The sequence below is a fragment of the Oncorhynchus mykiss genome, chromosome 22, assembly GCF_057628025.1.
Source record: "Oncorhynchus mykiss isolate SJ-2025 chromosome 22, ASM5762802v1, whole genome shotgun sequence".
In the NCBI taxonomy this organism is placed as follows: Eukaryota; Metazoa; Chordata; class Actinopteri; order Salmoniformes; family Salmonidae; genus Oncorhynchus; species Oncorhynchus mykiss.
The window spans coordinates 36,226,605-36,254,154 of NC_143043.1; the positions used below are offsets into that span (position 1 = coordinate 36,226,605).

The 27,550-nt window shown below is 42.7% G+C and overlaps 3 protein-coding genes, 1 non-coding gene and 1 pseudogene across 7 annotated transcripts; 4 read left to right on the top strand and 1 right to left on the bottom strand.

Annotated features, from left to right (window-relative positions):
- Nucleotides 1–40: 40 nt before the first annotated feature.
- lcp1 (lymphocyte cytosolic protein 1 (L-plastin)) lies at nucleotides 41–18,430 on the top strand. The gene is made up of 16 exons (XM_021579495.3): nucleotides 41–158; nucleotides 2,687–2,763; nucleotides 2,938–3,098; nucleotides 3,242–3,365; nucleotides 3,656–3,788; nucleotides 3,891–3,972; nucleotides 4,112–4,277; nucleotides 4,459–4,601; nucleotides 4,707–4,802; nucleotides 7,530–7,725; nucleotides 7,840–7,918; nucleotides 8,007–8,121; nucleotides 17,152–17,285; nucleotides 17,426–17,546; nucleotides 17,702–17,826; nucleotides 17,951–18,430. The coding sequence occupies exons 2-16, from the start codon at nucleotides 2,697–2,699 to the stop codon at nucleotides 18,081–18,083; spliced, it is 1,875 nt and encodes a 624-aa protein (XP_021435170.1). The 5' UTR covers nucleotides 41–158; nucleotides 2,687–2,696; the 3' UTR covers nucleotides 18,084–18,430.
- On the top strand, nucleotides 8,399–13,893 carry LOC149972854 (uncharacterized; annotated as a pseudogene).
- Nucleotides 18,431–22,743, bottom strand: cnot11 (CCR4-NOT transcription complex, subunit 11). Of its 2 annotated transcripts, none has more exons than XM_021579498.3 (7): nucleotides 21,922–22,743; nucleotides 21,610–21,774; nucleotides 21,241–21,393; nucleotides 19,988–20,190; nucleotides 19,664–19,866; nucleotides 19,443–19,539; nucleotides 18,431–19,193 (listed from the first exon to the last, which is right to left on the bottom strand). In XM_021579498.3, exons 1-7 carry the CDS (start codon nucleotides 22,238–22,240, stop codon nucleotides 18,996–18,998), a joined length of 1,338 nt encoding a protein of 445 aa, XP_021435173.2. In that variant the 5' UTR covers nucleotides 22,241–22,743; the 3' UTR covers nucleotides 18,431–18,995. The 2 variants fall into 2 exon arrangements, with proteins under 2 accessions (XP_021435173.2, XP_021435172.2); XM_021579497.3 differs by having other exon boundaries at nucleotides 19,976–20,190; nucleotides 21,922–22,720.
- Nucleotides 22,716–26,767, top strand: rl31 (60S ribosomal protein L31). 3 transcript variants are annotated; one of them, XM_021578580.3, is made up of 6 exons: nucleotides 22,716–22,827; nucleotides 22,941–22,986; nucleotides 23,788–23,894; nucleotides 25,233–25,358; nucleotides 26,119–26,231; nucleotides 26,534–26,767. In XM_021578580.3, the coding sequence occupies exons 3-6, from the start codon at nucleotides 23,788–23,790 to the stop codon at nucleotides 26,563–26,565; spliced, it is 378 nt and encodes a 125-aa protein (XP_021434255.1). In that variant the 5' UTR covers nucleotides 22,716–22,827; nucleotides 22,941–22,986; the 3' UTR covers nucleotides 26,566–26,767.
- Nucleotides 25,609–25,745, top strand: LOC118943732 (small nucleolar RNA SNORA5). The gene has a single exon (XR_005039050.1). It is a non-coding gene; the product is annotated as a small nucleolar RNA SNORA5 (small nucleolar RNA).
- Nucleotides 26,768–27,550: the final 783 nt, after the last annotated feature.

The window sequence follows — 27,550 nt, forward strand, 5'->3', positions numbered from 1 at the left end:
CCTCGTTTATTTGAATAGATTCATTGTCGCTTGACTTCTGAGGGAGAGACAGTGCACTGCCTGCCTGTCAAGCAGTGAGAGCAGCAGACACACTGAAGGAAGGAAAGTGACACAGACAGACTCACAGACAGATCCGCCAGTCAACTCACCTCCCTCAGGTAATTCAATCTCCTGACCTAGGGGCCTCTCAGTGTCACTGTGTTCCTCTGCATGTGTCGTTATTACGTTGAATCTACTGGGAAAATGGTCTGTGACTGCACGTTGATTCTGATGAGGATGAATGATGATGATGATGCATTTCTGTTGCTTTAACAGTCCATAAGGGTTCACAGATAGTCCTGTGTGTGTTAATAGATCGTGTCGTCCTGGAATCTGAGGGCAGCATGTGTAGTAGACATGCTGATCAATGCGTAGCATTGCCATGTCTTGACTGTAAAGTCAGCAGACTATGGTGACAGAGAGCAGAAGTAAACCATTGCACAGTGATTAAACAGGAAGTACGTTGGGATGTGGTTAGCCTTGCTGCAACTACTGAAAAGTATTCTAACATGTGAAAGCTAACAGTAACTCAGATATGAATGTACATTTTCTAAAAGTTTCCAACATATCTTCAATATTCATGGAATAACATGTGCATCAGCATATGGAATTGACTGACACGTGAATTTGTCATCTTTGGAACTCACACTGCTGTAGCCATTTGAAAATGATGAACAAAATATAGTATATATATATTTTGTCTTTCAATTGTGCTTGAAGAATCCATAACACACACTACACTTAAAGGAATGTGCCTTTGAATACAAAACAATTGAGAGAAACCGAGGAAGCACAATTGATTGCTGTATAAAGATTATTTGGAGTGACAGACAGATTGGCTTTGATAAAGGTCCACGTCATAATATTGTTCCAATAAACCTCTCTTCCTATATCTAATCCATGCAAATATACCTTACTGTTTGATGATTTTCTTACTACATAATGAATAAGCTGTTTGTTTAAAAGAGAACAAGATTTACATGTGAAATCTGCGGTACCAATGATTGATGTTTGTGGGTATTGCAGTTTTATTTCCATACAGGTCCTTGATGATTTTTGTGACTGAGTCCACAGGCAATTATTGATGACAGATGAAGGTTTTAGGGATTTCAAATCAAGTAACTGGATTTGCCTCATGAAAGATAACGCCCCTCATGATCAAAATGCAAAGACAAATTTTACTTCATCATCAAAAAGTAAAGTCTGGGTAAATGTCGGCCCTAAAAATACAATACTATTGTTAGATTAGTGAACATCACAGTGTCATTGTGTCATCCAGTGTGTGGTTTACTGAATCATCAGTGTCTCACTGCTGATTGAAATGAAATGCTTGTAAAGTGACAAAGCTGGTCATTTTGAAACATGGTGTAAAAATACATCAGTTTCGCTTCTGCTTCTGACCTCTATAGCAATGGTGGGAGAAAGGTAACAAAACCCAGAACTCCTTGTTCTTACTTATTTTAGAATTTAGAAGTGTGCTACTGGGCCTCACGAGTGGCGCAGCAGTCTAAGGCACTGCATCGCAGTGCTAGAGGTGTCACTACAGACCCGGGTTCGATCCCGGGCTGTATCGCAACTGGCCGTGATCGGGAGTCCCATAGGGCGGAGCACAATTGGCCCAGTGTCGTCCAGGTTAGGGGAGGGTTTGGCTGGGGGGCTTTACTTGGCTCATCGTGGTCTAGCGACTCGTGCTGCGGGGCCGGGCGCCTGCAGGCTGACCTCGGTCATCAGGTGAACGGTGTTTCCTCCGACACGTTGGTGCGGCTGGCTTCCGGGTTAAGCAGACGGGTGTTATGAAGTTCGGTTTGGTGGCTCGTGTACGCATGACGAGGACGCATGACTCAACCTTCGCCTCCTGAGCCCGTTGGGGAGTTGCAGCAATGAGACAAGATTGAAATTGGGGAGAAAAAGGGGGTAAAAATATAAAAAATACCAACAAAAACTCATCCCAAAACTTCACACCTCGGAGGCAAGCAGAGCAGACCTAGTTTAAAGTGGGTCTTTGTATCTAAAGTGACCTTTTATCTCTCGCTGAGTCTGTGGTTTACAGCCATAGAGCTCTCAATGAAGCCACACAGTGAAATGGCAGACATTCTCCTTGTCTGTTATCACTATAGCAACCTGTACTCCACTCTCAACTCAGACTGAGGCCTAGAATGTATACTTCGTCCTAAGGCAGATGAGGAAGAATTCAGAGGAGTTTCTGATAAACACATACTCACACACAAACTTTGAGTTGGTCTGGCTAACCACACAGAATGTCACAAGACAAACTTCTCTGAATTGCATAATAGATTATTCTTCCTATTTCACACAAGTCTTAAGCAATAAACTCATTATGACTTTGTATGTGTGTTGTTGGGGATACTTGGAAATTCTCGTTTTGTGATAATGACTTGCAGTTGCAAAGGGGTGTAATAAAGACACATGAATGGTGTGAATTACCTCACCAGAAAAAGCATAAAGCAGCTCACTAGAAGCAGGATACTTTAGAACGAAATAGACATCAGAGCCCAGAACCACTGGGTACAGCAAATCACATTTTGTAGCAATTATCACAGTGACAGCATGCAGAAAGTTCCTCCTTGTTGAGTATGTTCAGTATTGTATGAGTTTATAAAGTTGAAGTTGTGTTTGATGGTTTCAGATCCCACAAAATGGCTGCTCCACCACAGATTTCTCAAGATGAGTTGGAAGAACTGAGAGAAGCCTTTGCTAAGATCGGTGAGGGCCTGAAACAACTCCAATCCTGATTCCCCCATACTAAGACGGAAACTGAAACATAGTTGATAAATCATAGACTCACTTCACTCTCTCTTTTATTCTGGGTCACTGACTCATTATGTATTCAACAAGGCTACATTTTACATTACCTTTGATTTATCCATCCTGTTCCAGATGTGGACTCTCATGGCCACATTGGCACAGAAGAGCTCAATGACCTGTTCAAAGCTGCCAACCTGCCATTGCCGGGATACAGAGTCAGAGAGATCATCCAGGATCTCACCAAGACAGGAGACCTGCATGACGGCAAAGTCACCTTCGGCGAGTTTGCTAATGTAAGTTCAGAGGTCAAGAGGTTAAAATCACCGGCATTTACAAAAAGTCAATGTCAAAGAACAGGAGAACATAGCTTAATACATTTTCACATGACACCAGAGATACATGGTCTCATCTCACCACTATTTTTCCTTTCACTAAGGTGGTCCATGGACTGAAGAGTACAGAAGTTGCTAAGACCTTCAAGAAAGCCATCAACAAGAAGGAGGGCATCTATGCCGTAGCAGGAACTTCAGAGCAGTCAGGCACACAGCACTCCTACTCAGGTGACTGCCCCTACTTGTTTCACTGAAGGAGAATGCCCCCAAGCTACCTATTTGAGTCACTCTCTAGATATGTCTGCAGCCAACATGACACAGGAAGCACTAGTCATTCAAATGAGAACCACATCTATCTCTATGTCTGGAACAATCCATAAGTACAACAACTATTCCTGGTCTGTGAAGTCACATATCTGAACGTCTCTGATTGGCTAATGTATATAAATATTTACCATAAGTACAAATACTGTATATTGTGCATCCACCCCCATACCCACACATTTCTCCACTGACAGAGGAGGAGAAGGTGGCTTTTGTGAACTGGGTGAATAAGGCCTTGGAGAAAGACCCAGACTGCAAACATGTCCTCCCCATGGACCCCACCACTAATGACCTGTTCACCGCTGTCGGAGATGGGATCGTTTTATGGTACTTTCTAACTGGTCTCATAGACTTACTTTAGAGTAAAAACCAATCCCTATGGCAATATTCCATTGATATTTAACTATGCATCTCTCCTTCACCTGGTAGTAAGATGATCAACCAGTCTGTTCCGGACACCATCGATGAAAGAACCATCAACAAGAAGAAGCTCACACCCTTCACCATCCAGGTAACCTTTTACAGACATTACTGTAACACCACATGCAGCTTTGTATAACCCATTGACACAGTAGTTTATTTTCTTTGTCATTATATACACTATGTCATACACATCTACAGTATGCTGTGTGTGTGCTGTGCTCTAACAGGAGAATCTGAACCTGGCTCTGAACTCTGCGTCGGCCATTGGCTGCCACGTGGTGAACATCGGAGCAGAGGACCTGAAGGAAGGCAGACAGCATCTGGTCCTGGGCCTGCTCTGGCAAGTCATCAAGATCGGGTTGTTTGCTGACATCGAGATCAGCAGGAACGAAGGTGTGTGTGTGTGTGTGTGTTAAATGTTTATTTGAATATAGGCTTTCAATGTGTATGTGTGTTTTATAACTTTTTACCACGAGGGTGTCTATATATCTACAGTACTGTACATCACTTGATCTCTGTAGCCTTGTTTGATTTTATGTGTGTGTATAATAATATAAATGGTGTGTGTGTGCAGCTCTGATAGCCCTGCTGAGGGATGGGGAGAGCCTGGAAGACCTGATGAAGCTTTCCCCAGAGGAGCTGCTGCTGCGCTGGGCCAACTATCACCTAGAGGAGGCCGGCTGCTCCAAGATCAACAACTTCAGCTCTGACATAAAGGTGGGTCACACACGTTATGTCGGATCTGGATTATCATATGACTGTGTCGCTCCTGGATCTTCTTGTGCATTTGTGATTGTATTCATTTTCTGTTTTGCATTATAGGATTCCAAGGCCTACTACAACATCCTGAACCAAGTGGCCCCTAAGGGAGATGAGGAGGGAATCCCTCCTATTGCCATTGACATTTCAGGGATAAGGGTACATGCTCTTCCTACACTAGAAACATCAACCATTGAAGGTGCAATATTTCCGCCATTTCCTGGTTGCTAAAATCTGAATAGTTCGCCAGGGACAATACAAGCAATGTATAGTGTAGAGCAGGTGTTCCCAATCTGGGGTACGCGTACCCCGACGGGGTATGGGCAATGCCATCGGGGGTACGCCAAATAAAAATGTGATTCACATTTAAAAATGTTGCCTAATTTCACTGCCAAAAAGACAATTTAACCATCTAGTGTTCAGCGAAATAACAACACAATGTCAAATACAGGTAGCCTAGTCAAATAATTAACATCCAATCACAATAACCGTTACTCTCTCGCGTGAAACCTTCACTCTTGCGCAGACATTTAGAAACAAAATTACAATTTGAAAAATAAGCAATGGGAGTTTTTTGAGCGAGAATAAAGACGACTTTCGAGTAGTAAGACATATATAAAAGCAACAGATTACATTAATAAGGAGGGGCTAGAAGCATCTTATATGGTGAGCTACCAAGTGGCTAGGACAGGCAAGCCCCATACTATTGTGGAGGACTTAATTCTTCCTGCTGCTGCGGATATGGTTGGGACAATGCTGGGGGAAATGGCCCAAAAAACTATACAGAAAATGGCTCCATCAAACAACACTGTTTCATGACGCATCAGTGAAATGGCAGGAGATGTTTAGAAAATATTACGGCTTCGCATACAAGCCAGTGAATTATATGCGTTACAGCTGGATGAGTCAACAGACGTGGCGGGCCTAGCACAGCTCCTGGTTTATGTCTGTTACATTTATGGGGGGTCAATTAAGCAAGACATCCTCTTCTGCAAACCACTGTAAGCCAGGACAACAGGAGACAATATTTTTAAAGTACTAGACAGCTTTGTGACATCAAATGGACTTTGGTGGTCAAGATGTATCTGTACTGATGGCGCAAAAGCCATGACAGTGAGACCTAGTGGAGAGGTAATGCACGTGCAAGCAGTTGCTCCCAACGCCACTTCAGTACACTGCAGCATCCACTGAGAGGCTCTCGCTGCCAAGGGAATGCCTGACAGCTTGAAAGACATTTTGGAAACTACAGTGAAAATGGTTGACTTTGTTAAAGCAAGGCACCTGAACTGATGATGATATGGGCAGCGACCATGTAATGCTTTTACAACATACAGAAGTGTGCTGGTTATCAAGGGGCAAAGTATTGACACGTTTTTTTAAATTGAGAGACAAGCTTAAAGTTTTCTTTACTGACCATCATTTTCACTTGTCTGATCGCTTGCATGATGACGAGTTTCTCACACGACTGGCCTATCTGGGTGATGTTTTTTCTCGCCTGAATGATCTGAATCTTGAATTACAGGGACTCTCCCCAACTATATTCAATGTGCCGGACAAAATTGAGGCTATGATTAAGAAGTTGGAGCTCTTTTCTGTCTGCATTAACAAAGGCAACACATACTGTAGGTCTTGCCATCATTGTATGATTATTTTGTGTGCAAATGAACTCAAGCTTACGGACAATGTCAAATGTGATATAGCGAAGCACCTGAGTGAGCTGGGTGCGCAATTACGCAGGTACTTACCGAAACGGACGACACAAAAACTGGATTCGTTATCCCTTTCATGCCCAGCCTGCAGTTCACTTACAGATATCACTTACCGATAGCCTCATCAAAATTGCAACAAGCGGTTCTGTGAAAATTGAATTTAATCAGAAGCCACTGCCAGATTTCTGGATAGGGCTAAAAAAAATTATTCGTTATCCCTTTCTTGCCCAGCCTCCATTCCACTTACCGATATCTGAACAAGAGAGCCTCATCAAAATTGCAACAAGTGGTTCTGTGAAAATTGAATTTACTCAGAGTATCCTGCCTTGGCAAATCCGCTGTTAAGACACTGATGCCCTTTGCAACCACTATACCCATGTGAGAGTGGATTCTCGGCCCTTCTCTAGCATGAAAACTAAATACAGACACAGGAAAATTATTTAAGACTGAGACTTTCTCCAACACAACCCAACATTACAGAGTTAATATTCTATGAACAAATAAGGTTTTATATGTGAGATTATGATTTGTATCCTGGTCCTATAAGAGCTCTTTGTCACTTCCCATGAGCCGGGTCGTGACAAAAACTCACACTCATTCTTATGTTTAATAAATGTATCGTATAGTGTGTGTGTGGCAGGCTCACAATGATGGCAAAAAAATTACATTTGAGAGTGCGCTGGCCCTGGTGCTAGAAGGGGGTATGCAGCTGGAGGTTGAATGTTTGAAGGGGTACGGGACTATCAAAAGTTTGGGAACCACTGGTGTAGAGAATCATTGTACAATCTAAACTGCTGTGAAGTATTTTTTCAATAACAAAGAATATTGTGTTTTCGGCTGTTTGAAGCTTGGTGTACAAAACTGAAAATGAAAGATGCAGAAACTAAACTTAAGAACGGGAACCATATAAATAGTGCACTTAGAACATATCTACCCCTTCTTAGACTTGCTATCAATGAGAATGATACATCTATTACTAACATTTCTATGTGAATTTGGTCGGGTCACCCAAAAAGTTACATGTTGCAGCTTTAAATTTAGATTTCAGCCAACCTGATCAACAGACAGTGTTGTTCTTCTAGCCACCTAGGTTAAACATGCCTGCTAAATTGACCATATTATCAATGAGTGATACATCAGATGTTGCTGTTAAAGATCTCCCTACCACCCCCTGCAGGAGAAAGAGGACATAAAGAGAGCAGAGTGCATGTTGGAGCAGGCTGACCGTCTGGGCTGCCGGCAGTTCGTCACGGCAACCGACGTGGTCCGCGGCAACCCTAAGCTAAACTTAGCATACATTGCCAACCTGTTCAACAAGTACCCTGCCCTGAAGAAGCCTGAGAACCAGGACATCGACTGGAGCTCCATCGAGGGTCAGTTTTGGGACCAGACCATAACCCAGTTCCTGAGCATCCCCTCTTCCTGATTATAATATAAACCATATATAGGCCTAAACCAGTGTGTAATGCTGTCTCGGCCACTTCCAGGTGAAACCAGAGAGGAGCGCACCTTCAGGAACTGGATGAACTCACTGGGGGTCAACCCTCGTGTCAACCACCTCTATGTGTAAGTACAGGTCACTCCATCTTATTATACACCATTTCCAATCATTTGGAAACCTCACTCATTTAAATTGTGTGTGCATGTTTTACAGGGACATAGATGATGCTTTGGTCATCTTCCAGCTCTATGAGAAGATAAATGTGCCAGTGGATTGGGACAGAGTAAACAAACCCCCTTACTCCAAACTGGGCAGCAACATGAAGAAGGTGAGACTAGGAACAATACGAGTTCTCCCAAAGTGCGATCATGATTAAAACGATCAATTGTACGTTGTTTTTTTTAAACAGTACAAAACGTACACATACAGATGCACACAAATGTCAACGACATCACACCTACCCAGACCTGCTCACACCCCAATCTCCAGCACCCACATCATTATCCGCCACATAGCCTCAAACTGCACCATTTTGTTCCTCTCCGTCACCCACGCACTTTCAGCATTTAGATAAGAACGTGTTTTACCCTTCCATTGTGTTAACGATGGAGGTTTGGTTGATTTCCAGTTTTTAAGTTTATGTTTTTTTCAAGATGATTGATGAGAAAAGTATCATCCAACCACTTGGGTTATCTCACTGCACTTTCAAATGCTTGAAATATGCAGACAGATTAAAAGTGCATTTACATTGTAATACTTACGACAGCCAACTTTCTAACTCCGCTGATAACTTTTGGACTTTATAGCATTCCTAGAAGGCATTGATTATTGAGTTATTGTTAGTTTTACACTTAATACATGACTCTGTCGCTGTGCTGTAGAATTTGTGAATTTTGTATAATACATTTTATACATTAGTTTAAACTGGAATAAGTGTACATTTTCGTTAACCTGTAATTTTGTTAGATACGTTCCAATATTCCCTCCATTTTGTGCCAATATCAGTTATTTTTAAGTCTTGGTTCCAATAGATATTTTATCTGTTGGATAGGCTCTCTGCAAAGTTTTGTACAGTGCCTTCGGAAAGTATTCAGACCCCTTGACTTTTTCCACATTTTTTTAGGTTACAGCCTTATTCTAAAATTCATTAACTTGTTTCCCCCCCTCATCAATCTACACACAATACCCCATAATGACAAAACAAAAACAGGTTTGCAAATATATTAAAAATAAAAAACGGAAATATCACATTTACATAAGTATTCAGACCTTTTACTCAGTACTTTGTTGAAGGGCATTTGGCAGCGATTACAGCCTTGTGTCTTCTTAGGTATGACTCTACAAGCTTCGCACACCTGTATTTGGGGAGTTTCTCCCATTCTTCTCTGCAGATCATCTCATGCTCTGTCAGGTTGGATGGGGAGCGTTGCTGCACAGCTATTTTCAGGTCTCTCCAGAAATGTTTGATCGGGTTCAAGTCTGGGCACTGGCTGGGCCACTCAAGGACATTCAGAGGTTTGTCTCGAAGCCACTCCTGCGTTGTCTTGGCTGTGTGCTTAGGGTCGTTATCCTGTTGGAAGGTGAACATTCACCCCAGTCTGAGGTCCTGAGCAATCTGGAGCAGGTTTTCATCAACAATCTCTCTGTACCGCTGAAGAAATCCCCACAGCGTGATGCTGCCACTACCATGTTTCACCGTAGGGATGGTGCCAGCTTTCCTCCAGATGTGACACTTGGCATTCAGGACAAAGATTTCAATTGTGGTTTAATAAGACCAGAGAATCTTGTTTCTCATGGTCTGAGAGTCTTTAGGTGCCATTTGGAAAACTCCAAGCGGGCTTTCATGTGCCTTTTACTGAGGAGAGGCATTTGTCTGGCCACTCCACCATAAAGGCCTGATTGGTGGAGTGCTACAGAGATGGTTGTCCTTCTGGAAGGTTCTCCCATCTCCAAAGAGGAACTCTGGAGCTCTGTCAGAGTGACCATCGGGTTCTTGGTCACCTCTCTGACCAAGGCCTTTCTCCCCGATTGCTCCGTTTGGCCGGGCAGCCAACTCTAGGAAGAGTCTTGGTGGTTCCAAACGTATTCCATTTAAGAATGATGGAGGCCACTGTGTTCTTGCGAACCTTCAATGCCTCAGATTTTTTTTGGTACCCTTCCCCAAATCTGTGCCTTGACAACAATCCTGTCTCAGAGCTCTACAGACAATTCCTTCGACCTCATGGCTTGGTTTTTGCTCTGACAATCACTGTCAACTGTGGGACCTTATATAGACAGATGAGCGCCTTTCCAAATCATGTCCAATCAATTGAATTTACCACAGGTGGACTCCAATAAAGTTGAAACATCTCAAGGATGATCAATGGAAACAGGATGCACCTAAGCTCAGTTTCGAGTCTCATAACAAAGGGTCTAAATACTAATGTAAATAAGCTATTTCTGTTTTTGCAATTTTTGCAATTTCTAAAAACCAGTTTTCACTTTGTCATTGTGGGGTATTGTGTGTAGATTGCTGAGGATTTTTATTTATTTAATCTATTTTAGAATAAAGCTGTAACATAATAAAATGTGGAAAAAGTCAAGGTGTCTGAATATTTTCCGAAGGCACTGTACAAAACCTTGCAGAGAGCCTATCCAACAGAGAATCTTTTCCCACGGCACTAGCCTATCATATGAATATCCTTTTCTGACTCAAATAGGATTCCCTCAAGATGGCTCTGATGCCCAAAAGATTTAAAATAGAAATTTCACAAATATGAAACTTTTAAGTTGCATGTTTTTAAAAATATCTACATTGTTCAGTCCAAAATTCCCTTTTAATTCTGTCATGGAAATACATGTATTTCCTATTACCAAGTAGTTTACAGTGTTTATGCCTTTAGTTTTCCAGGTGGACCAATTTATCTGTGAATTCTGAAAAGCTATCCAAGGATTGTTCCACAGGGTTGTGATTTTATGGAGTAATATTGGTTCATGTAGAACACGTTTCATTTTATTCTGTATTGTTATAGTGTTCTTAGCTATGAAGATGTTACTGTTCTTAGCTTTATAGACATGTAAAAAGATTCTGGGGATGATCATGCACGTCTTCAATATGTACCCATTGGTCCTCTTTAGTGCATTTAACTACAATGAGTATCCAAAACATTAAGAACACCTGCTCTTTCCATGACATATACTGACCAGGTAAATCCAGGTGAAAGCTATGATCCCTTATTGATGTCACTTGTTAAATTCACTTCAATTAGTGTAGATGAAGGGGAGGAGACATGTTAAATAAGGATTTTTAAACCTTGAGACAATTGAGACATGAATTGTGTATGTGTGCCATTCAGAGGGTGAATGGGAAAGACAAAATATATAAGTGCCTTTGAACGGGGTATGGCAGTAGGTAAGCGCACTGGTTTTTGTTAAGAACTGCATCGCTGCTGTTTTTTACACGCTCAACAGTTTCCTGCGTGTTTCAAGAATGGTCCACAACCCAACGGACATCTTGCCAACTTGACAAAACTGTGGAAAACATTGGAGCCAACATGGGCCAGCATCCTTGTGGAACGCTTTCGACACCTTGTAGAGTCCATGCCTAGACAAATTGAGGCTGTTCTGCTTATTTGCCCATCTGTTATGACCGAATATACTTTTTTTAAGAATATCTTCGGTGAGGTAATTGGTATTACCAAGAATAAATATAAATACTTTGGGAGCCATGCCATTCTGAAGAGATTTATTCTACCTGTAAGATTTTAGTAGTTTTTTTTTACCTTTATTTAACTAGGCAAGTCAGTTAAGAACAAATTCTTATTTTACAATGACGGCCTACCAACCTCCCCTAACCCGGACGACGCTGGGCCATAGTGCACCGCCCTATGGGACTCCCGTTCACGATGTTTGAGTATTCTGAAGATATTTTTAGCAAGGGGGGCATTGAGTTTTCAATATTGGCCAGGTATATCAGGAGATCATCTGCAAATAAGTTTAGTTGATATTACCAATGCTGATACATGTTACATTTGGGTCCTGTCTAATTCGTTCTGAAAGCAGTTCAACTGCCAGGGCAAACAGGAGGGAGGAAAGAGGACATACTGTCTTGTGCATCTTTCTAAAGCAATTTCAGCAATTCATGTATTATTTGTGTAGATTTTTGCATAAGGACATTTATCCATATATATTTTAAATTGATTATTTCTGCTGGAAAGTTGAACGCTTCCAAAGTTTTTAATAGAAAAGTCCATTCAAGACAGAGGAAAAGCCTTTTCGGCATCAACAGACATTATTGATCGTTCTAAGATGGCGTAGCAGTCAGACCCGTGTATATATCTTTTTATATATTTTTTCTTCGCATATATTTTTAAAATATTTTGAATATTTTTCTTAACCTCAACTTCAACATACTCTCCTGCAATCCGCCTCACCCAATGTGGTATGGATCTGCTATATTCTTTACTTTTGAACCGGATCCCCCAACAGATGCTATCCAGCTAACTAGCTACTAGCTAGTAGTCAGCCAGCCACTGCTAGCGGTCTTCAGCTAACCAACAACTCTTGCCAGTCTGCACAGCGCGATTCAAACCAGAGCAAATCGGACTTATTTTTCTCCATATCTCCGGATTCCTACCGCAAGCTCTGAACCTTCTCACCCGGATCATCTCAGCTAGCTAGCTGCTATCCAAGTGGCCACTCCTGGCTAATATCTCTGTCCCGAAGCAAGAACCAATTAGCCTGGAGCTAGCGTTTGCTAGGCCCATCTCTCGGCTAGCCGACAGCCATTCCTTGGGCTACAATACCTATTTTGCAAATTGGCCTGGACCCCTTTAACTGCCAACATGGAGCCCCGCCGATCCATCACGACTGGACTACTGACGTAATCTGCCCGAGGGGGTTTTCAACTGGCTCCTCCGTCGCGACGTTCACTGAATGCACTAGCAGCGGCCCGCAGCTGTCTAGAGCATATCGGACTGTGAGCTGAAGAGAACCATCGGACAAATTCTTTGGCCACAATACCTATTTTGCCAATTGGCCTTGACCCTTTTACCACACGGAGCCCTGCTGATCTTTCAGGACTGGTCTGCCGACGTAACAGCACGAGGGGGCTACAACAGGCTTCTTCCGTCATGACGTCCCTCTAAGGCCCTTTTGCTAGCTTGCTAGGGCCCGCCCGCTAGCTGTCTGAATTGCCGTGTTTCCACCCCCCCGATCTACTCACTGGACCCCTATGATCACTCGGCTACGCATGCCTCTCCCTAATGTCAATATGCCTTGTCCATCACTGTTTTGGATAGTGATTATTGCCTTATTTCACTGTAGAGCATCTAGCCTTGCGCAATACGCCTTAGCTAACCCTTTAGTTCCACCTCCCACACATGCGGTGACCTCACCTGGTTTAAATTATGTTTCTAGAGACAATTTCTCTCTCATCGTCACTCAATGCATAGGTTTACCAACACTGTATTCACATCCTACCATACCTTTGTCTGTACATTATGCCTTGAATCTATTCTACCATGCCTAGAAACCTGCTCCTTTAACTCTCTGTTCCGAACGTACTAGACGATCAGTTCTTATAGCCTTTAGCCATACCCTTATCCTACTCCTCTTCTGTTCCTCTGGTGATGTAGAGGTTAAACCAGGCCCTGCAGTGCCTAGCTCCACTCCCATTCCCCAGGCGCTCTCATTTGTTGACTTCTGTAACTGTAAAAGCCTTGGTTTCATACATGTTAACATTAGAAGCCTCCTCCCTAAGTTTGTTTAATTCACTGCTTTAACACACTCTGCCAACCAGGATGTCATAGCCGTGTCTGAATCCTGGCTCAGGAAAACCACCAAAAACCCTGAAATTTCCATCCCTACTATAACATTTTCCGACAAGATAGGACTGCCAAAGGGGGCGGAGTTGCAATCTACTGCAGAGATAGCCTGCAGAGTTCTGTCTTACTATCCAGGTCTGTGCCCAAACAATTTGAGCTTCTACTTTTAAAACTCCACCTTTCTAGAAACAAGTCTCTCACCGTTGCTGCTTGCTATAGACCACCTTCTGGCCCAGCTGTGCCCTGGACACCATATGTGAATTGATTGACCCCCATCTATCTTCAGAGCTCGTACTGTTAGGTGACCTAAACTGGGACATGCTTAACACCCCGGCCATCCTACAATCTAAGCTTGATGCCCTCAATCTCAACCAGGATCTCAGCGATTACTGCATCATTTCCTGCATCCGTAATGGGTCTGCGGTCAAATGACCACCCCTCATCACTGTCAAACGCTCCCTAAAACACTTCAGCGAGCAGGCCTTTTTAATCGACCTGGCCCGGGTATCCTGGAAGGATATTGACCTCATTCCGTCAGTAGAGGATGCCTGGTTATTCTTTAAAAGTGCTTTCCTCACCATCTTAAATAAGCATGCCCCATTCAAAAAAAATTAAACCAGGAACACTCTAGACCTGACTGCCCTTGACCAGCACAAAAACATCCTGAGGTGTTCTGTATTAGCATCGAAAAGCCATATACACAGGCATTTAGGAAAGCAAAGGCTAGCTTTTTCAAACAGAAATTTGCATCCTGTAGCACAAGCTCCAAAAAGTTCTGGGACACTGTAAAGTCCATGGAGAATAAGAGCATCTCTTCCCAGCTGCCCACTGCGCTGAGGCTAGGAAACACTGTCACCACCGATAAATCCACGATAATTGAGAATTTCAAGAAGCATTTTTCTACGGCTGGCCATGCTTTCCACCTGGCTACCCCTACCCCGGTCAACAGCCCTGCTCCCCCCACAGCAACTTGCCCAAGCCTCCCCATTTCTCCTTCACCCAAATCTAGATAGCTGATGATCTGAAAGAGGTGCAAAATCTAGACCCCAACAAATCAGCCGGGCTAGACAATCTGGACCCTCTCTTTCTAAAATGATCTGCCAAAATTATTGTAACCCCTATTACTAGCCTGTTCAACCTCTCTTTCGTATCCCCAAAGATTGGAAAGCTGCCGTGGTCATCCCCCTCTTCAAAGGGGAGACACTCTAGACCCAAACTGCTACAGACCTATATTTATCCTACCCTGCCTTTCTAAGGTCTTCAAAGGCCAAGTTAACAAACAGATCACCGACCATTTTGAATCCCATCGTACCTTCTCCGCTATGCAATCTGGTTTACGAGCTGGTCATGGGTGCACCTCAGCCACGCTCAAGGTCCTAAACGATATCATAACCGCCATCAATAAGAGACAATACTGTGTAGCTGTATTCATCAACCTGGCCAAGGCTTTCGACTCTGTCAATCACCACATTCTTATCGGCAGACTCAACAGTTTTGATTTGTGAAATGACTGTCTCGCTGGTTCACCAACTACTTCTCAGACAGAGTTCAGTGTGTCAAATCAGAAGGCCTTGTCCGAACTGGCAGTCTCTATTGGGGTGCCACAGGGTTCAATTCTCGGGCCGACTCTTTTCTCTGTATACATCAATGATGTCGCTCTTGCTGCTGGTGATTCTCTGATCCACCTCTACTCAGACGACACCATTCTGTATACTTCTGTTCCTTCTTTGGACACTGTGTTAACTAACCTTCAGACGAGCTTCAATGCCATACAATTCTCCTTCCGTGGCCTCCAACTGCTCTTAAATGCAAGTAAACTAAATGCATGATCTTCAACCAATCGCTGCCCAGACCTGCCCGCCTGTCCAGCATCACTACTCTGGACGGTTCTGAATATGTGGACAACTACAAATACCTAGGTGTCTGGTTAGACTGTAAACTCTCCTTCCAGACTCACATTAAGCATCTCCAATCCAAAATTAAATCTAGAATCGGCTTCCTATTTCACAACAAAGTATCCTTCACTCATGCTGCCAAACATACCCTCGTAAAACTGACTATTCGACTGATCCTTGACTTCGGCAATGTCATTTACAAAATAACCTCCAACACTCTACTCAGAAAATTGGATGCAGTCTATCACAGTGCCATCGTTTTGTCACCAAAGCCCCATATACTACCCACCACTGTGACCTGTATGCTCTCGTTGGCTGGGCCTCGCTTCATATTCATCGCCAAACCCACTGGCTCCAGGTCATCTATAAGTATTTTGCTAGGTAAAGCCCCACCTTATCTCAGCTCGTAGCACGCGCTACCTGCTGTAGCGCGTGCTACGGGTGGGTGCTGCTATGGTGACCAGTGAGCTGAGATAAGGCGGGGCTTTACCCAGCAAAAGACTTATAGACCTGGAGCCAGTGGGTTTGGCTGTAGCACGTGCTACAGGTGGGTGCTGCTATGGTGACCAGTGAGCTAGTCACTCCCAAAGCCAATTCCTCTTTTGGCTGCCTTTCCTTCCAGTTCTCTGCTGCCAATGATTGGAACGAACTGCAAAAATCACTGAAGCTGGAGACTCATATCTCTCTAACTAACTTTAAGCACCAGCTGTCAGAGCAGCTCACAGATCACTGCACCTGTACATAGCCCATCCAACTACCTCATCCCCATGCTGCTGTTAATTTGCTCCTTTGCACCCCAGTATCTCTACTTGCACACTCATCTTCTGCACATCTATCACCCCAGTGTTTAATTGCGATAATTGTAATTATTTTGCCACTGGCCTATTTATTGCCTTACCTACCTTATTTGCACACACTGTATATAGACTTTTTGTATTGTATTATTGACTGTATGTTTATTAATTCTATGTGTAACTCTGTGTTTGTGTCGCACTGCTTTGCTTTATCTTGGCACGGTCGCAGTTGTAAGTGAGAACTTGTTCTCAACCAGGTTAAATAAAGGTGAAATAAATAAAAAAATGAAATTGATAAATGTATATTGTTTTTCAGCGTATTGATTTAAACTGAAACATGTTATTGTGTTTGTTTAAATGTCTATTCTTAATATAGTTTATTATAGTTTATGTTTGATTGATATGGATCAAGTCTGGTAAGACTTTTCCCATTCTATTGCTTATGAGTTTTGTTATTTTTTTGTCACAATTTATCAAACTTACAGGTCTGTAATCAGCAGTGGACTCTCCAGATTATCCTGGTTTTAATAGAACTGAAAACCCTTTTTGATACATGGAACTAGAAGCACTGAATTGAGTGACCTGTGTTGTCATTTGTGAAATAAGGGTGATACTTTGTCCCAAAATGTTAAATAGAATTCTATGAGAAAGCCGTCCATGCAAACATTTTAACAGTATCTAATATTTGTTTTGAGGGGTGATGTGTTTTTAGTCATATTTTTTTTTGTTGCTGATAATTGCTTCAGGGTTGTTGAGTCTAAGAAGGTTGTAGGATCAGTCCAACTGTTGTTTATTTCTGATTTATATAGATTTTCATAGAAGCTTTTCAATTGATTGACTGATTGATTGCGTTTGTCTGTTCCAGTTGGAGAACTGTAACTATGCAGTGGAGCTGGGGAAGAAGGAGGCCAAGTTCTCCCTGGTTGGCATCGCTGGACAGGACCTGAATGAAGGCAACCGAAAACTCACCCAGGCCCTGCTGTGGCAGCTGATGAGGAGGTAATGCAACAGAATACTGTTAAAATGCTTCAGATTATACATTTTTCCTGTTCCGGTCATGTGATCAGGAAAAAACCCTATGCAGGCCCAATGCATACTCCATAATTCCACATTTAGAAGGATCCATCTCTTTCTCTCAGGTACACACTGAATATTCTGGAGGAGCTTGGTGATGGGCAGAAGGTGAATGACGACACCATCGTCACCTGGGTCAACGATACACTCACACAGGCTGGCAAAGGCACCATCTCTGGATTCAAGGTAGGCTGTACCTCTGCTGTTTAATATTTTCCTGACCATGGTACCTTTTTTGAAGTTCCTGACTTCATTTAGTCACTAAGCAGTAAAGGACATACAAATACAGCACCCTCCACAGCAATAGCTCTGTGTGTGTGTGTGTGTCTGTGCCTCTGTAGGATGGGTCCATTGTCACCAGTATGCCAGTCCTGGACCTGATTGATGCCATCCAGCCAGGCTCTATCCGCTATGATCTAATCAAAGTGGAGGACCTGACTGAGGAGGAGAAGCTCAATAACGCCAAGTACGTACTATGTGATGATAATCAAATTTAGGTATGAGCTTGATGAAAGAGAGGAAACGTTCAAGTTAACAGATGTAAAGATATCCCCACTAACACATCTCCTCTTAATCCTACCTGTTGTCAGGTATGCCATCTCCATGGCCAGGAAGATCGGAGCGCGGGTGTACGCCCTGCCTGAGGACCTAGTGGAGGTCAAACCTAAGATGGTGATGACGGTGTTCGCCTGCCTGATGGCCCGGGGCATGAAGAGGGTGTAGGGGTCACGACACCACAGAACACATCACCTGAAGCTGTTATCAGCACAACAACCAGAATCAGGGAAAAGAGGATACTAGCTCACAAGACAATTTCAATAATATAGCTAGTATGTCAGGAAATCAGGGATTCAAAACTCAGGCCTAATATAGCAAAGAGCAGATAAAAATAGATAATACTAGAAATATACCACAGATATCAGAAAGTCGAGCATCTTATTTTGATACGAGATTAAGCTCTTTCTAACTTTACTTTTTATTTCTTTAATTGATGCTATTAATGATATTGTTTTCAATTTTAATTAGAGACCATTTTGCTTTCAGACTGAAAATAAAGACATCAGGGAAAATTATGATTTTTTTTTGTATTAAAAAATAATGTTGTTACTTGGTTTTGTTCACACGCATTGTAATACACATACTCTACACCTGTACAGTATGAGCAGTCTACTTACAAATAGTTGTTCTGCATTAAGAATTTACTCATGTGATAAACCATCTAGTTCACTTAAAAACTGAGAACACATTCAAAACAGAACCCACCAATCCTATATTTGCATGTACAGTATTACTCACTATAGAAAATATAAGCCAAAAACCCAGATGATTCATCACATATCCATTTAATGAAACAAAACCGACAAGCTTCAATCTCTGAAGGGGGAAAAAAAACACTGTTTCAAAATGAATTTTCAAAATATCTTTGTCCAGAAAAGAGAGGGGAAGAACAGTAACTGAGTTCAAACCTGACTCCAGGTGGGTACTGGTGAGGTCGTGAGGATTGTCTGGCTGTTTATACAGCCTTGGTCAGTATCTCTTGGTTGGGGCGCTATTTAGCGGATAGTGCCTCTGTGGGCTTACTCCCTTGGGGTGTTATTTGGCAGGTCAGGCTAGTGCCACGTTCTCTATGTACTGTTATTTGGCCGGTTTCGCCTCAGGGGGGGTTTCTCCTGTATCTAGGGTCTTGAGAAGGCGGAAGAGGCCAGCTGCCTCACGTATACGGCTGAACTCAATGCAGAAGGCCTGCACCTCGATGAACAGGTCCTGCACATTGATGATCTTGTTCCGGATCAGAGACTGTAGGAACACACACACCAGGCGCACCAGGCGGTTCTGCCAATGAAAACAGATAGGTTTTACACAGACACATCTGGAACACTGGAAAACACAGTGGAGAATTGACTCACATTAGTAGTGAACAGTCACCTTGAACGGGGACAACCCACAAATTAACTTCCTGTTACAATTTTCTGAGAATCGAAATGGCATGCATCCTCCTGTAAGACAAGCTTTTCAATGTGACTGACAGGTCAAACAGTAAGCTACAGGCTCCTGCCATGGCCCTTCCACAGTCCTCCTTACCTGCATGTACTTGTCTTTGATCTGTTCACATGTGGAGATACAGTTGGAGATGTACAGATGAATGAACTCTGGCGGGAGGTCCACAGCAGTTGTCAGCCTGTGCACACAAAGAATAACCTCATAAATAAACAAAAAAATTAACATTTTAAAACTATACCTATATTGAAAACTGATTCTAGACAACTGAATTGTATAAATCAAATTCTATCCGAAGTCCCCACCTGTTGACCACCTCCATGGAGTGCAGGGACATGTCCATGTTGACCAGGACGGAAAAGTACTCAGTGATCTGGCTGGACTGCATTAGTTTGAGCAGCATCTCAATGGCCACCAGAGGGTTGTTCTCCACCAGGTCGGGCAGCTTGGCCGGGGTCAGACCGATGTGGTACACCAGTTTAGGATCCTTTTCCAGCTCACCCAGGAGCTGTAGGGAAATAAGCAGCAATATTAAGAGAGACATTCAGGTTGGATTCACGAATGAAGGTTAAGGATATTAGAAATATATAAAATACAGTTTTGAGTAGACAGTGTACCTGTCTACTCACCTGTGACTGCTGCTGGGCAGACAGCGGGCTCTTGAATGCCTTGGCCATGATGCGTTTGATCTCCACGCCCGTGCTGTTCTTTACACACATAGAACGGTCCCACTGCACACTGTGGTCTGGCTCCGTGGGGTTCAGCCACGCCAGCTCGTCTTCACACACGTGCAGCGGAGGGGGCGGCCGGATGAACTCCGGACGGAAGTGACCTGGGGAGAGGGAGGGTCACAGGTAGCTGTTACAGAATGGGTATGTGGCTTGGCTTACGTGATACTTGGGATATCCTATATACACTCAGGGGCCAGGTTTATTAGGTACAAAACCCAGTTCACAAAAATGGTTTGCTCCTACAGACAGTGAGTCACATGGCCATGGCTTGCTATATAAAGCAAGCAGACAGACACCGAGGCATTTAGTTACTGTTCGATTGAACATTAGAATGTGCAAAATGAGTTCCCTAAACGACGTTGAGAGTGGTTTGATAGTCGGTGCCAGGCACGCTCGTTCCAGTATCTCAGAAATGTCCGGCCTCCTAGGCTTTTCACACACGACAGTGTCTAGGGATTACAGAGAATGGTGCGACAAACAAAAAACATGTGGTAGTCCTGTGGGCGAAAACAGCTTGTTGATGAGAATAGCAAGATTCGTGCAAGCTAACAGGCGGGCCACAAACAGTCAAATAATGGCGCAGTACAACAGTGGTGTGAAGAAGGGCATCTCGGAAGGCACAACTCGTCGGTCCTTTTCACGGATGAGCTATTGCAGCAGACGACCACACCGGGTTCTACTCCTATTAGCTAAAAAGAAGAAGAAGTGGCTCCAGTGGGCACGCGATCATCAACACTGGACAATTGGGGAGTGGAAAAACATTGCTTTGTCTGACGAATCCCAGTTCCTGTTGAGTCATGCTGACGGCAGAGTCAGGATTTGTCGTAAGCAGCATGAGTCCATAGCCCCATCCTGCCTGGTGTCAACGGTGCAGGCTGGTGGCAGTGGTGTAATGGTGTGGAGAATGTTTTCCTGGCACACGTTAGGTCTCTTGATACTAATTGAGCAACATTTTTGTTTAAAACTTTGTTGGTTACTACATGATATGTGTTATTTCATAGTTTTGATGTTTTCACTATTAGAAAATAGTAAAAATAAAGAAAAACCCTTACTTGAGTAGGTGTGTCCAAACTTTGGACTGGTACTATATGTCCTCCATAAACATAACTGATAGACTCATAACATCGTGATTGATTAAACGCTCCACTTACTCTCCAGTGCAGGTCGAGGCCCAGTGACCAGGGACTCTGTGATCTGATTGGCCACTGAGCTGTCAAACCCAGAGTTGGAGGAATCTGGGTCCGGGTCACTGAGGATACTGGGGAAGCTGGCCTTACTCTGGGTGGGTAGCTCTGACTGGCGCTCTGCAGGGTCAAGAAGAGAGAAAGAGATAAGATAGTTTACATATTAAGTGTTAGAAATGCAACAGTAAAGAACTGTCTGTTGTACTACAGTAAGGATATGAGAGGTGTTATGTCTCAACACAGGCAAATAACTATTTTTGAGCTGCCTAAAATTATTGAGGTTCTATAACCATCCTCAATACAACAAACATGAGTGCATACATTTTGGTTCAGTACCTGCCAAGGCCAACTGCAGCCCACTAATGTCTATGGACTGTGGCATGTTCCCCATGTCCATGCATGACACCTGTCTGGGGGTCTTCTTGAAGAGTTCCCTTGGAGGTGCCAGCATCAGCTGAGAGAGGAAGAACTTCTCAGGCTGTGTTATGGGTGGCAAGAATCCTGTGGACAGTAAAATGATCAGTAAGTACTTGAAATGTCGATGTTCAGCATAGACCTGGGTTGAGACATTACTTGTGGATGAAAGAAACACACACTTTTAACAATACTTATCAATATGCACACTGATAGGAGTCTAGACACACTCACCTGACAGTTGTTTCTCCTGTTCCTCCCCAACTGGTGAGGGGTTCAGCAAGTGAGCAAAGACAGCGGCAAAGGGGTTGGCGGCAAGAGGCTCTGTGCGGTACATCTCCCAGAGAAGGTAGAGGGCGGTGAGGCGCTGGGCAGAGCTGGGCAGAAGATCTGGCTGTTGCAGCAGCATCACCAACACCGAACCCACTCGGAAATGTTCGGCCTTTGCGAAGTAATGATGAAACGCGGTTGACAGACTTTCGAAAGTGTTGGTGCAAGCTTCCTCAGAGATGATTCCCAAGAGGTTGGACAGCTCCTTCGGGGCGAGTGTCATTTTTCCTATGTGTAGTGGGGGCTACAGTAACAAGCTGCTAGCTTTTAGCTACGTGACTAAAATGATCAATCACTGCTTGCTATTAGTCTTTAATAATTACAGGTAAATAGCATTATTCAGTTCATACTAAAAAACGGAAAAATAAGCTCGTTACATTTCCATTAACTCCACCGGAGTGCAGATGTGGACAGCTAGGTAACGTTAACAATTAACGTTAGTAAATGTTTTTAGCTCTTGCTAGTTAGCTTGCTAGTTTGTCAGTAAAGACTAAAGTCATTATAAAACAAAATTATACGTCTTAACAATATCGACCTTGGTCAAAAAATGTACATAACAATCTTAATGATCTAAAATCATTCATTTGCTTATTGTCAAAGGTTAAATAAGAAGTAAATTAGCTAGCTTTTCTTAGCTGTCAAATTTTTCATCAGTTTCCACTTCGTTCACAACATTGGAGCGTAGAGTTTTGACCTTTGACACGACCCGGTAACAACGTGCATTCTGGGAGATATAGTACAGTAGATTATTCGTGTTTTTGTGCTTGTTCTGGACCTTTCGTGGCTACAACAACACTTTACAGATTACAGGTAATGCATTTGTTACAAATTGTGTGTCAATTAATTTTAGTTTGCAAACGCACTGCAACAAATGACGTATGTTATTATTAACGACGCGGATGTGAACCTATTATTCTCTTTAGTGCCCACAAGCCCTTGCAACTTCCTTTCCGACATTTCTCGGGCAGTGTGAGTATTGTTTTGTGAAATTTGTTTTAATTATCCAATTTCATCCTGGCCCTGCGCTTATCTATTCCATCGTTTTCCTCACATAATTACAATATGAGACACTGAACTCCTTAAACGATGTAATTGCGATGGGTTATGCTCAAATGATCAATTGTAAATGTATATGGAAATGTGTAGCCACCAGTATGCTAACCAGTAGTTAGCTAAACGAAGCTATTCTGTCACAAATGTCTCGGTTATAGAGCGCATTCGTGCTATGTTTAACGTTTTGTCTGAGGCCCACAATTTCTGGTTCACAGTTTTTTGTCAATGTGCAATCACAGTGAAACCAGCTAATTAGATCAAAATATGCCGGCATCATTAGCTAGCTGAAGTTGGCCATAGTACCTGGCGTCACCAGACAAAATTGCCATATTAACACCTGGCTCAATTGTTATCCGAGGCGGATTCTGTAGCAAAAGTTTTGCAACGAAAACCTGAGTTTCTATTGGACATTCAGGTAGAATGTCGGTTTCCGTTTCAAAAACGTTTTGAATCCAACTAATGAATACACCACAGGTAAACCCATGACATATATTTTATATAGTAACTTAATGTACCATTACACTTCACTTGTCACTGTTTACTTACATGGCAAAGCATAACCAGTCAAGTAGCCACAAGCTCAGTCAGTGGCTTGGTAGAAATGCCACACTGTAGTGAGTCAAATAAACAGTGGACACTAAAGAAATGCGTGATCTTCCAAGCTGAATGTAAGTGAGCTAAAGGTTTATCAATGTTTTATGTTATGTATTTTCATAGATGGCGCCAAACAAGAAAGGAGGTGAAAAAAAGAAGGGGCGTTCTGCCATCAACGAGGTTGTGACCAGGGAGTACACGGTCAACATCCACAAGCGCATACATGGCGTGTGAGTACACTTGACTGGGGCTATGACAACCACTCCGCTACTGTTGAGTTATGAAAGTGGGTTCTCTGCACTAGGTTTTCATGAAGTGCTGTATGTTTACTTCCACTTGCAAGATGTCTTTGCTGCTGTGATTGCTGTTCTTTGCTGGATAGTCAATTTGCTGGGCTGTAGCACTAAACAAGTAGTTTTAACAGTTGTCGGGGGTCTTTTGCTCAAATGCAAGTAGGAAGTCTCACCTTGACCAATTGAGATTAAGGTCTGAAAGGCACTTGCCCATCAGGCATATCAGGAGTATTTTGGGGGGTTGCCTAAAGATTATGATCAGAAAAATGTTAACTTATTTGCGTGAAGAAATGCCATATACGTTATTGCCTGCCTTTCACTTACACACATGGGAGGAACCAGAAAGATCAGTTCTGGAATTCTTTTATGTTGGTTGTCAGTAGAAGAAAAAAATCACTAGGCTCCGCTTGCCCGACTGCCATAAATGCTGTACATTTTCTGTCTTTTATTTATTATGATTTTTTTTATGGGGTAGAACGAGATCAGTTTTAGGTTACTGGAATAATTTGCAGTTTGGTAGTTTTCACTGAATTTTGTAATTAGATTTGTATCACATGCCCAATGTGGCAACCTTCGGCAGACTCAACTAGCACAACTGCTCAGTTCACTTGCAATAGGGAAACTCTTAATATCCAGCCTTACCTCAATGTAAAGTGCTAATGCATTTAGCATTGTTTTGATTTTGTACATGCTGTATGCTGATCCCTGTGGGAAAGGGGTGCCAATGTTATTGGGCTTAGGCTGCTGAAAATGTTGTGACTCTACTTTTTGAGGTGTGGCTGGAGAAAAACAGCTTATGCTATGTAGTTAATTGTTGGATGCTTGTTTTGGAATGCAATTATGGGCATAGTCATCAGTAGGGCTGCAATATTTTTTCCATGGCAAAAATGAAAACATGAAGCAGAGCTAACTATTTGGTCCTTTAAAAACCTGTATGTAAAATATTATGTTCTATATCTTGGAATATAAATAAATGTGACTAGATGACAACAGGAGAACATTTTGGTAAAACCGCTGTTCTATGCTTTGGTTGATGGATAGTATAATTCGTTGCAACATTTTTGATGGACAGACACAAAGACCTTCCCACAACGCACTACTCCAATTGAATTTGTCTGGTTTGAATGCACGCTAATGGCTTTCCTTGTTATGTTGCTCATAAAAGTTGCCTTTGCTTGCTTTGACAAGTGATACTTTGTATCAACCTCTTTTGATAATTCAGTGCAGTGTTTGGTGATGCAACTAACATTGCTGCTTGTTCCTGTGTCCCTTCAGCTCCTTTAAGAGGAGGGCACCTCGCGCTCTCAAGGAGATACGAAAGTTCGCCATGAAGGAGATGGGAACCCCTGACGTGCGTATCGATACTCGCCTGAACAAGGCTGTGTGGACCAAGGGGGTGAGGTAAGCAAACCCTTGTTTCTTACATCAGAGGCCACAAGCTTTTCTGAACAAAGGACCAGCTGGCTATGGACTTTCCTTGATGATCTGCTCAATTTGAAAACTAATACTTGATAACTGTCATCTAACACTCTGAGGGACCATGATTTTCAGGTACAGTCTACTACAGGTTAATGCTGTGGCTGCAAGGAGTGTTGTGATGACATACACTTAACTTGAATATGAACCAGACTATGCTAAATTCTGAAGTCTTTGCAGCCTTGTCAAATTCAGTGCTTCCTCTACATTGGACTGTACTGGCCAGAATGGCTGCCATAGTGAAACTGTAGTTCATGGGCCTCACATTCCTTTTCTATGGATGTTGGGGATACATTTGTGCTATAGACAAGTTGATTGTTGATTTCAGTGATAGTGATACACATTCTGTCAAATTTTAATTCTAAGGGATAGTTGAGCATCAGGATCTCTCTGTCTCTCTCCCCCTCCATCTCTAGGTCAAATAAAAACCACTCTCCCTCCTATCTGCTTTATGTAGTATTGTCCCAATATCAAATGGTAGAGGCTAGTTACACCAACAGCTGACCAGTCAGTGCTGGCTTTAGAGAAAACTGATATCCTGGTATTGTTGGCGATGGGTGTAGAGTTGGTGCAAATAGTACAAGTTGATGCCTGTATAAATTGTTCTGCAATGCCATGCACTTAGATGCAATGCACTAAAACTAAGCAGTTTCTTCATGCCAACTGATAATTTCTGTTATTTCAGGAATGTCCCATACCGTATGCGTGTGCGCCTGTCAAGGAAGCGCAATGAAGATGAGGACTCTCCCAATAAACTGTATACCCTCGTCACATACGTTCCTGTCACGACATACAAAGGTAAGCCCAAGACCTGCTTGACTGTGTGCTGTGCTGACTTGTATCCAGAAGTGTACCCTGACATTTCTGAGGTTGGTGATCTGGTGTGTTTGAAATTAGCTATACTTTTATAACCGACAAGGTGCAAAATATCCCTGTGTGGGTGACACTGAAGAACAAGTTGTGGCAGCCTTATTTTCAGATCATCTGCATGCAAATGGGTATACAAAGTAGAGGATCTGTGAACTTTACTTCGGTCAGAGTGAGTTCTGTGCTGTTATTTTCCTTATTTGCCTGTTAAAGACTTTTTCTTTCCTCTACAGGTCTGCAGACAGTCAATGTGGATGAGAACTAATTATTCATTGGTGTCGAAATACATTTATAAGACTGCAGTCTTGGATGATATACAAGTTTATACAATCACTAATTGGGATTCTTGATGGTGCAATTTATGCTTACATAGTTTCAAGTTTTATTAGTTGTATGTACGGGATACACATGGTATACACCACGTCCAATGAAATGCTTACATGAAAATAAATTATTTCTAGAGCGTCTGTGTCTGGTATAGTGTTTGGATATACACTGAACAAAAATATTAACGCAACATGCAATAATTTCAAAGATTTAACTGAGTTACAGTTCATGTAAGGATATCAGTCAACTGTAATAAATCCGTATATTCATAAGATTATGCATCTGTTGGTCCCAACGGTGTGGATCAGAAAACCAGTCAGTATCTGGTGTGACCACCATTTGCCTCATGCAGTGCGACACATCTCCTTCGCATAGAGTTGATCAGGCTGTTGATTGTGGCCTGTGGAATGTTGTCCCACTCTTCAATGGCTGTGCGAAGTTGCCTGATATTTGCAGGAACTGGAACACACTGATCCAGAGCATCCCAAACATGCTCAATGGGTGGCATGTCTTGTGAGTATGCAGGCCATGGAGGAACTGGGAAGATCTCAGCTCCCAGGAATTGTGTGAGATCAAAAGGATCTGTATCATGGTATCTCTGTATTCAAATTGCCATCGATAAAATGCAATTGTGTTCGCTGTCCATACCATAACCCCACCGCCACCATGGGGGCACTCTGTTCACAACGTTGACATCAACAAACTGCTCTCCCACACAATGCCATACATGCCGTCTGCGGTACAGTTGGAAACCGGGATTCATCCGTGACGAGCACTTCTCCAGTGGCCATCGAAAGTGAGCATTTGCCCATTAAAGTCGGTTACAACGCTGAACTGCAGTCAGGTCAAAACCCTGGTGAGGACGAAGATGAGAATTTCAAATACTTTTTCTGACAGTTTGTGTAGAAGTTCTTCAATTGTGC